Genomic DNA, 10,774 nt, shown 5'->3' on the forward strand with positions numbered 1-10,774 from the left:
CTAAGCATAGAGCTCCAAATGCGTGACATAATAATTTTTTCTTACTGAGTTAGCATATATTTTAATGGAGAGCTAATTGAATAATGAATTGAGAAAATTGTCACATAGCCTAATGTCAATCTTTGGGGATCTTTGGGGTATTGCTTTACCAGCTGGAAACCTCTGGGGCCAGTGGCACCTTTGCCTGAGTTTTGCTTGAGCCTGCTGGTCTCATTCTGCCTGCTTGGCCAGGCAGGCTGTGCTTGGCTCATGCTTCCCTCCCAGATCCCATGCCTGTGAAGGGTGAGCCAGGCACAGAGCAGTAAGGAGTGCATGAGTGAGCGAGCACAGGTCTCCCCGCTGCACACAGACAGGCATGCTGGCTGTGGCAGGGCAGGCAGTTCCAGGTGCCAGCATGGGCGTTGGCTCCTGTGAGGCTGCAACTGGACTAGGCACACCACAAGCGGCTCCCACTGCTGGCACTGAAGAATGTGGTGGTGACCGGAAGCTTGGAGATGCCAGGAACTACAGAGCCCTAAAGAAAGTATTCAAAGCCCTGGCTAAGAGAGTTCCTAGGTCTGGGGTCCCCGAAGGGCCACAATTCTTCTCTCCTTCTTGTAGTTCACAAACTGTTGAGTGAGGGGCATGTTTCAGCCCTGTTTGTGTTACATCTCTTTCAGTCCCACTATTTGTGGGGTTTCAAGTTCTTGTCCTGCATCCAGGAAGAATGAGTTATGCAGACAACTGGAGGGTGAGTAAAGCAAAGGAATACTTTATTGAGTGACAGGACAGCTCTTAGGAGACTCCAAGTGGTAGTTCCTTTCCACAGGCAGGTTGTCCTGATGTCTGCTCAGCTCTCAGCTGAGAGGAGACCCCCCAGTGGGGAGCTCCTCTCCACAGACAGGCCATCCTGACATCTGTCCAGGGTTTTTATGGACTTCAGAGGGCAGGAAGTGTGGACTGATTGGTCCATGAGTGGGCCCAGAAGAAGCATTATAAGTTCTTACTCTGGTCTGCGGAACTGGCAGCCCAGCCCCCAGGCTTCAGTCGATCCATGGCTTGAAGGTAGTGCTTCACCAGGGACCTACTCCTTTCTGCCCTGTCTGCCTCCAGCCACCATCAACTTTGCCATCCATGGTGCCCAGGCTGTTTGTGCCTAAGGGTGCCTGCAGGCCCATGGTGAGCTGTCCCCCTCAACCTTTCTCTTGTGCTTGCCAGCACCCAAAGTCTGGAGGGGGCTAAGGCAGCAAAGGACATGTCAGCTCTGCCCCAAGTGTGTGCACAACCAGCTGGGTTGTGACAGTGCCCAGACTCAGTCACAACTTTACACTGAGATCAGAGTGGGCATCAGCAGTGGGGGAGAGGCCGGGTAGCAGGAGCAGGTACTTCTGAGCCTGTAGAGGCAGGTGATCTTCCCGGACCCCCAAGAGCACAGGGATGCCTGGGTCCAAAGCCATGGCTGGGCAGCTGCAAGCTGCAACTACATCCTCTAGGCATGGCTCCCACCCTGCCAACTCAGAAGCAGGTAACTTCCACCTGTTCCCAGCTCCCGCTGGTTCCATGGAGTGCACATCGCTGGCCACGTCTCCCCTGCTCCAGCTGGGGTCTTCACAGCAGCCTCTCCAGATGGTCCGCTGCTTCCATCACTAACATAAAATAGATCCACCAAATCTCTTTTGGAGAGAGATTTAGAATTATAGCATTCCGTTTCTCCTTAAAGCCTATTATGAGCCATTGACATTTTAAGGCTTATACGAAACAAATGCATTTCTGGAGGAGGAGGAAATGGAACAGAAGTAACATTTATTAAATTTTGATTGTTATGTGCCACGTAGTGGTATCTTATTTAATATCTGTGACAGTTTATTGTGTGGGTATTATTAATATGATTTTACGAACACAGATTTGTTAAATATTTATTTACCAAGAATACAGAATTAATAGGTGCAATTTAAATTCGAATCTAACCCAAGACCACATCCTCTACTCTGAAATGTCACTGTATCCCTAAAAGCTAAATAAACCTTGCAGGGTGAGAGGGATGTCTGTAAAGGTAACATCAAAAGAGGAATGATCTCACTGTGCACTGAAAGAGTGTTAACATTAAGAAAACACTACGAAATAAGAAAATAAGGGAAAGCAACACATAAAGAAACTGAAGTAGAAATACATTTGAGTGGAAAATCTGCTTTTAATAGAAACTTCAACTTGTTTGAGTTATATTTACAGTGTTCCAAATTATTATCTACAAGCAAAGTCATCCAGAAAATTAAGGGAGGATATATGATAAACACAAAAATTAGAATTTTGACAGAATAAAATAAATAGCATTTAGTAATTACATTAAGTGTGCTTTCAATCCCACAGTAAGCTATTAAAAGGAGAACAACTGTTCAAAGCATGCTGCCAAATTTCTTCAAAATGACTTGTTTTGAAATGTTGACTAAATATCTCAAAACTGTATATCATCTTTAGTATAATTAAACATTCTCCAGATCAAAAACATAGTTTTTTCTTGTATTCTTAGGCATAAATTATATGTGACTTTCTCTTTCACATTAGGACACATACAATTATCAATTTTTAAATAATTAAAATAATTTTTTAAAAGTTTCTACCACTTATATAAGGCTTTATAGTTTATACATCTCTTCTACCTAATTATCAAAATTAGCCTATTAAGAAAAGTTTAATCTTAAAATGCCTATTTTACACTGTAAATGTTCAACAAATAATAGATATTTATGCATTCATAATTTCTTTACTTAACGAATATTTAGTGAATGAACTTAATGAATGAATAAATGAATAAATTTAGTTCACATTGGTTACGTGACTTTTAAAGATCACTTGAGAAATGCCCACACCTAAGTCTCTATCTTTGTCTCTGTTTATTCAGGGAGGTCATAACCTCTAGAAACAGACACATGCATGTAATAAGTGGTTTGTTGATATCTGATGGAAAACAGGATGCGTTCAATGGCATATCATATGTTTAATGTGCTGTTCTTCTGTAGTAATCATAGTTCATCACACTTGCAATGAACATGGTGCATCAACATAGAATTTACTTTAATCCCAAAACGTGCTCTTGTCATGCATTGCCTTAGGTGATTTGTTTTGCTATTTCTCTCTGAATAAACCTGGAGCATATGGCAGGATCCTCAAGAAGAAATAAAGAGTGTTCTAATCCATAATATTATCTTTATTTTCAGACTTGATGGCCACTCTCTTATTTGTTGTTTCCCCCATCAAAGCTGCCTCATTTCTTACATTCTCACAAGTATGGGAAATAATGGGCTATCCCCGGTATCGGAGGAGTCCCGCTTCCAAACAGAAGGAAGCAGCATCAGGCTGAATGCCTAAGTAGTTTCCACGCAAGAAAAACATTGTATCAAAGTTTATTTCAGAAACTTGAAATCAGTTAATTCTGTGTTTTTCATTCTCTGTTATCCTTGGCCATCCTCTCTTGCCCCATGCTCTTATCAAAATAATATCTCCTCCATTTGTATCGTTGACTACTTCCCAGATCTTTGCACCATGCCTTATGGGACTGGAACTTGACTGGCAAACTGATTGTTCTTTGGTGGTATTAAAATAATATTTTATAATATATTTTGGGGTCTTGTTTGAAATGGGTTCCTCCTAGAAAACACTGTGTCCCTGTTAGCCTCCTCCAGAGGAAGCTGCTGTTTCTTTCCATTGCCTTGTGCCAAGCCCCATGAGACAGCATCAACATTCTGTCTGAAATTCCTTTTTTTATGGGTCCTACCATTTGTTGTGTTGTTCTATTCTCATCCTGGTCACTATAATCTCACCAATCACTTTTCTTCATTCCTGTGAGATGCTTACATCTGGCTCACTGTTTTCCTCTCCATCCCAAATACTTTCATCAGAAAATTTTAACTCCTACTTGGGTGACTCACACAATATCCTACCATTACAATTCCTTGGCCTTCTCAAATCTAGTTATCCACTAAGGCTGTATATATTTTTTTCTTATCAAATGTGAAATAGCATCCAGCTCTAAGTCTTAGATTATTATAATCTGCTATCTGTCATAAACCTCCTTCCCTTACAATTCCCCATTTTCTACTAAACCTGCACTTCAGTCTTGTTTTGGTACCCAGACACTTGATTACTCATCTGTCTCCAAGTATGTAAGACCACAGCTAGCTTCATCCTTCACTCTAAGGTCTGTGCTACAGTACAGTGATGCTCAAAGTGGTGTTCTCAAACAAGCAGTGTCAGCATCAGCATCTCTTGAGAATTAGTAAAAGCATAGTTTCTTTCTTTTCTTTTCTTTCTTTTTTTTTTTTTTTGAGATGAAATCTTGCTCCATCACCCAGGCTGGAGTGCAGTGGCATGATCTCAGCTCACTGCAACCTCCAACTCCCAGGTTCAAGCAATTCTCCTGCCTCAGCCTCCCAAGTAGCTGGGACTATAGGCACGTGCCACCATGTTTGGCTAACTTTTTGTATTTTTAGTAGAGATGGGATTTCACCATGTTAGCCAGGATGGTCTTGATCTCCTGACCTCGTGATCCGCCCACCTCGGCCTCTCTTAGTGGTGGGATTACAGGTGTGAGCCACTGCGCACAGCCAGAAGCACAGTTTCTTTAGGCCCCATCTCAGATCTACTGAATCAGAAACTGACGTTGGCGCCCAGCAACTTGTGTTTTAAAAAGCACTCTGGCTGATTCTTATACACTAAAATTTAAGAACCACTAATACAGAGCATGAATTCAACCATTCCCTTGCCAGCACTTTAACGACTTTGGCTGGCAAAGAACAGTCAACCATAAATACATCGTTATTTTACTTCAGACCCTTCTATGTATAAGATTTCTAATAATTTAACAAGTTCTTCGGCGGTATCCAGCATCCACCTTCCATATGCAATCTCTACCTTCGATCCAAACGTTTTATTGTAGTTCCTATTAATCTAAATGTTGATACTGTAAAACTGTTAAATGCCCATCACTTGATACTTCCAAAAGTATTTTGCTTAGAACTATCCTCTGGGAAGGATTCTGAGCAATGCTGACTTACTCAAGGGGACATATATAGGAAAGGGTGAAGATAAGATTTAAACTCAGGTCTAGCTGAATATAAAATCTATCCTTGTATGCATTTTCTGCAGAATGTATGAAATGACCACCAAATCAACAAGCCATTTCATTCTAGCTGAAGTAGCACTTAACCAATGAATGCTCTATAGAATTTTTAAAAATGAGTGTTATATAAAAATCTATTCTAAAATAACTTTGGTAAATATCAGGTTAAATCATTTTTCTTAGTGTAGGACTTCTAAGAATCTTTAATGTGCTGTTGTATATTTTGATTCTTCAAAAATCAGATATAGTATGATGTTGTCCAAAATTATTTGACCAATGAGCCATTTGTTTGTGAATCATCTAGATTAATATCTTGTAGGGCTAGTGTTCTAAGAGATGCTGTGGAAAATTTGGACTTAATCTATTTCCTTTCTTTTCAAGACATGTGGAATTGCTTATCTTTTTTATTTCATCTGCTTTCACCCTCTGTTTTATTTTGCCACTCTTTTGAACTAGAATAGTTATGCCCCATTTCCCCAAGAGGCATAACTTTCTCCTTCCTTCAAAGATAGTCTCATATTCTTCTGCCTCAGGGCTGGGTTCAGAGGAATCACATTTAGCCTGTAATGCTATGAACCAGACAATATAGTGTGTGTACATATATATGTGTACACACACACACACATATATATACACACACACATACACAGACGTACACATATATATACTATGCCATGAAATCATATAGCTTGATAATATGGTACTAATTTATAATTTTGTAGCATCACAATAAGTAGCATGTACATGTCTGGGACCGAATAAGCTGTGTTGGGGCACAGTCTGCGGAGCAGACCATGGCTTTCCTGCCTAACGCATGCTGGGCTTCACAATTATGACTACAGTTTATAAGGGATCTTCCCACAGACCACATACATACCCAGAACACTCTCTAGAGGGGCATTTTGCCTTAGATTTTATTGGAAAAATTACCAGAAGTTTAAGTGGAAAATGGCTGAATAATAGAATGAGGATATATACACCTCTAAGCAGTCAAAATATAGAATTCTAGCACCGTACATACTATAAATGTAGTTTTGATATTAATTTCAATTAATCTTCACTAGAAATTGGTTAAACCACTAGGAAATGGTATTTAATAAATTATTTTTCCTGGCCTGGCATATTATCTCTGTTTCTTTCATTGTGCAGGTTCTGCTGATCTTCTTCTTTGCGTTCCATGCTCTTCTTGTCCTACACTGGTCTACTCTGGTATGTTTGCTCAGGGCACTTAATATCAATGTCAGGTAATGATGGGTACTTTCTAAAATTGCTCAGGATTTGTATTTAAAAAAATAGCTAGTCCTCATGACCTCTAATGAGAATAAGTTTTTCTCCAAGTACCCTGCATAAGAGTATAAGATTTCTCCTCTTTCTCTCTCTGTCTTTCTCTCTCTCTCTTTCTCTCTCTCTCTCTCTCTCTCTCTGTGTGTGTGTGTGTGTGTGTGTGTGTGTGTGTGTGTGTGTATTCTACAGGTTTCAGAGTTTTCATTTAGTCTCCATTCTCCCTTGCTAAGGTGGGAGGATGGGTGTTTTAAACCCTTTCTCCATGGCAGGAAAAATAATATCTTCTAGATAGATAAGAGCTAAAAAACATATTCTCCCATATGTAGGCCATGGACTTTATGATGCTATTATATATTCCCTGCAGTTATAGCATCGCAGAATAATTTCACATCTATGAATGTGAGATTACTGTATGAACTATATACACAAAAATAGAAAAAAACACTGTATCATCTCTTAAGTATGTTTCAGAGAAAAGCAAAGGTGTTGAGTTTATACTTACCACTCATAGAATCACAGAATATCAAACTGGAAAGAACTTAGAACCAGCTACTTCTTCCCTAATCTAATGCTAGCCTTTCTCTGCAATACCCCTACCAAATGGTCACCCAGACTCTGCATAAACACATTAATTAATGGGGAGTTTACTGTTACCGTTGACTGGTAATTCAGTTTTGCTCTGCTGTAATTGCTCATTGACTCAATAATTCTACATTAGGACATTATCTAAAGAAATAATTTCTTCCATGCAGTATGATATAGCTATCAGAATATTATGTTCATTGCCACATGTTTTATAATAGAGCATGAAAATGTTTTACAAGAAAACATGGAAAGCATGTAAAAATTAGAAACAACCTAACAATCAAAAAGAGATTGATTAAAAAATTATAGCAATCTGTATATTAGAAAGCTATGAATCCATAATGAAGGAGGAGATATATATTATTGGATATAGGTACACAACATGTACCTATATGGTTATATAGGTACCTATACCTCATGTGGTTCTGTTCCTCAGCCCGTCAAGCATGCTTTGTATGACATACAGGCATACTGCTGTTTAGTTCAAGAGCTCTAACAAGTAAATCACTCATGTGATTCATATTTAAAACCTGTAATGGATCAGGAACTATTGTCAGAGAATAGTATATGCCATTATCATGGGTGATGCAGCACCTATCATAGTTCTTCTCATCATAGAACTTACTAAATTGTGGAGAAGACACACAGTGAACAGCTATTTACACAAAATGCTGTTGATGGTGATTATAGAAGCATGAGAATGAGTATGTGCATCAGGAGAGTTCTAGCTTGACTAGTAGTCAAAGGGTCAAGAGAAAGTAATGTCTAAGGGTAAAGCATAAAGGAATGAAAGATGTAGTTGATAAAAGAGTTAGCTGGGGTTGGAGTAAGTAAAGCATTCCAGATAAATAAAAAGTGTTTGCAAAAACAACCAGATTCTCTTTCCCTCTCTTTCTCTTCCTCCTTAACTTTGTTTCCTCTCTTTCATCAAATAAATATTTATTAAGCAAATACCACATACACAGCGTTCTTTTAGGTCCTATGAGTAAGATGGAGATTGAAGGTCTTCCTTCAAAATATTTATGGTAAATCAAAAATATTAAATATAACTATGATACAAAGCAGAAAAATAATGTAAAATATTCTAGAAACTTGAATATTTTCCCTTGCCATCTGTATTAGTCTGTTTTCACACTGCTATAAAGACGTACCTGAGACTGGGTAATTTATAAAGAAAAGAGGGTTAAGTGCCTCCCTCCCAGCATGGCTGGGGAGGCCTCAGGAAACTTACAATCATGGCAGAAGGCAAAGAGGAGGCAAGGCACCTTCTTCACAAAGCAGCAGGAAGGAGAAGTGCCAAGTGAAGGGGAAGAGCCCCCTATAAAACCATCAGATCTCCTGAGAACCCACCCCCTTTCACAAGAACAGCATGGGGGAGTTCATACCCATGACTCAATTACCTCCATCTGGTCTTGCCCTTGACACATGGAGATTATGGGAATTGTAATTCAAGATGAGTTTTGGGTAAGGACACAAAGCCTGACCACATTGCCATCTAATGTGATTAGAATTTTATACATATATCAGAAATCGACATATTGGCTGCAAATATGATTAATAGAGGTAGTATTCTAATGTCAATATCATTGTAAAAGTTCATTGGAATAGAGGAAATCATTAAAATCTCAGTTTTTCTTTTTAATATTGTATAATGTAGACATGTTATTAAGCACATTTTCTTTTGTTTCATTTCTCCTCTGCAGGTTTGTGAAAGAGACAGAAGAAGTTGCAAGTGGTCCTTAAAGAAACTGCAGTTATTCAAATCCTTATCTATAGTTCTAATTTTATTTACTATGTGTAATCATTTAGAGAATGGTTATTTTTATAATCTCAATAATAAACAAGTACTATTGTAACCAGGGGGTGCTGAAGTATGTAATCAGAGAACATTAATCCTGCCAAAGGATTATGGGGTGGTCAGGAGGCCTGCAGTCTTTTGGCATGGTTAGTGTCTTGGGTTTAGATTACTTTATACATAGTTATTAAGATTAATATTTGATATATTAAATATTGCCTGATTCAAATAACTTTGCTTAAAATTTTTCTGTATTTTAACTTGTCTAGGGTTTTCTACTTCTTCTATTTTTATAATATTTTCTCATTTTTTAGATTAATAAACATTATACTTATCCACATGTGCCAAGATGTGCCATTTAGGTCTCTGCAGATGTTAGCGGTTTGGTATCATCACCTGCCATACATGTTGTGTGCAGCAGTGAGAAATATATTCTCCACCACCGCTCCTTCTCATGATTATTTTCTCTATTCCTATCAAAACAAATAATTGATATGTTAATTCAATAAAGCAAGCCAATAAGGAATGAAATGCATGGCCCAAAACATAGACAATAAAAATTGTTTGACCATTTATCTAATTATTGAACCCAATTAATATTATCCATTTTAAATTTAATATATGCTCGCTTTTGGAATGTGTTGTGCATTGATGCTAAGTGAATGGATCTAAGTAAATCTATTGAGTAACTCTACTGTCTGTTTTATTTGTCTTAATCTAAATTTTCTTTCTGGACCTTTAAGACATAAGATTAAATTATAAAATTATGTAACTGTCAAGGAAACAAATGTTAAAGGACAGAACATGGATAAATAATAAAATTCAGATTGTACAAATTAATTCCCTAGATCAAGTAATATAACAGTTTTTCCTCTGTTAATATTTTCTTGTGTATAGAAACTCATGCAACTCATTTTTATAAAACTTTTGTGTTTTATAGGTAGAAAAAAGGAAGGTTTAGAAACAGTAGATTTTTTAGTCAGAAAGGAGAGAAGGTGAGACAGTAAGTTTATGGGACCAGAACACTCCTCTATTTAAAAATCCTTGCCATGAGGAATATTTCTTCAAAAATGTTTCACCTGAGGATCCAAATGCTTTTTCTATTAGAAATATTTTTTATTAAAAATATGTCACCCCTAATGCTTTCACCGGAGCTACACTTTCCTCCAACCATTGCCTGGTTGGTTTTCATCCTCCTTTTGCTCACTGAGGTTTTCCTGGAAATAGTTGCCCTACTAAGTGCCTCATCAGCCTCAAGAATCAGATTTCCCAGGATATCAGAAGTGTATTACTGAAGGTGCTGTCAAAGATAAAGAAACCCAGACACTAAGGGAAGTGGTAAAGACAAATTTTCATTAGTCATAAACTATTGCAATAGAGAAGTAGGTCCAGTGTGAACTGAACTGAACTTTGATTTGCACAGAGGTGACTAGGCCTCATAGAGGAAGAATGAGGAGCTAGGGAGAGGGAACAGCAGGAGCTTGAGCAGAATCAGGGACGTGGACATTTACAAAATGTGAGAAAGTGGGGTTGGTCCACGTGGAGCTATCTGGGTTTGCTAACTGATGCTTATCAAAGTCAGATTCCTACCCTCCCTCAGAGACTAGGAGACAGGGACCCTATTCAAGTGTTGGCAAAAACAAAATAGTAAAATTGTTTTACGGCCTTGAGCTTTCTCAGTCAGGAACTTATGGCTCTGGAGTCATCATCCTAAGGACGTACCCTTGAGCTGTTAGAAACCATGTTAGTATTTGTTGAAGTCTTTTAATGTGGGGGACAGGGTAGGTGAAATTGTTTATCTGACAGTTTTTCTAGGCCAAGGTTGAAGGTTAGTTGAAAAGAGGACTGAGAGGAGCCTGGCTGGTGTTTAGTCAACGAGCAAATCTTCATCAGCAGCTATGAAGCAGGACACACACACACACACACACGCACGCACGCACGCACGCCAATCTCTGCTCTCTTTTCTTTGTCAATGCTTTTAACCATTTTCAGAGGCCAAGGACAGAGGTCAAGGC

The 10,774-nt window shown here is 38.6% G+C and overlaps 1 protein-coding gene across 2 annotated transcripts in view; it reads left to right on the forward strand.

Moving 5' to 3' along the window:
• The window catches only part of CUNH8orf34 (chromosome unknown C8orf34 homolog), a 443,306-nt gene extending 433,852 nt beyond the window's left edge, over window positions 1–9,454 (forward strand). The window contains exon 13 of one of the 2 annotated variants that reach the window (XM_064384261.1): window positions 8,668–9,454. In XM_064384261.1, the coding sequence (XP_064240331.1) occupies window positions 8,668–8,675 (8 nt within the window). In that variant the 3' untranslated portion in view covers window positions 8,676–9,454. Of the gene's footprint in view, window positions 1–6,244; window positions 6,413–8,667 lie in introns of those variants that run through there. The other variant, XM_064384262.1, reaches the window with a different exon arrangement.
• The last annotated feature ends 1,320 nt before the right edge of the window (window positions 9,455–10,774 follow it).

Source organism: Aotus nancymaae, unplaced genomic scaffold, assembly GCF_030222135.1.
Source record: "Aotus nancymaae isolate 86718 unplaced genomic scaffold, 86718_ANA_hifiasm-v0.15.2.pri h1tg000036l, whole genome shotgun sequence".
In the NCBI taxonomy this organism is placed as follows: domain Eukaryota; kingdom Metazoa; phylum Chordata; class Mammalia; order Primates; family Aotidae; genus Aotus; species Aotus nancymaae.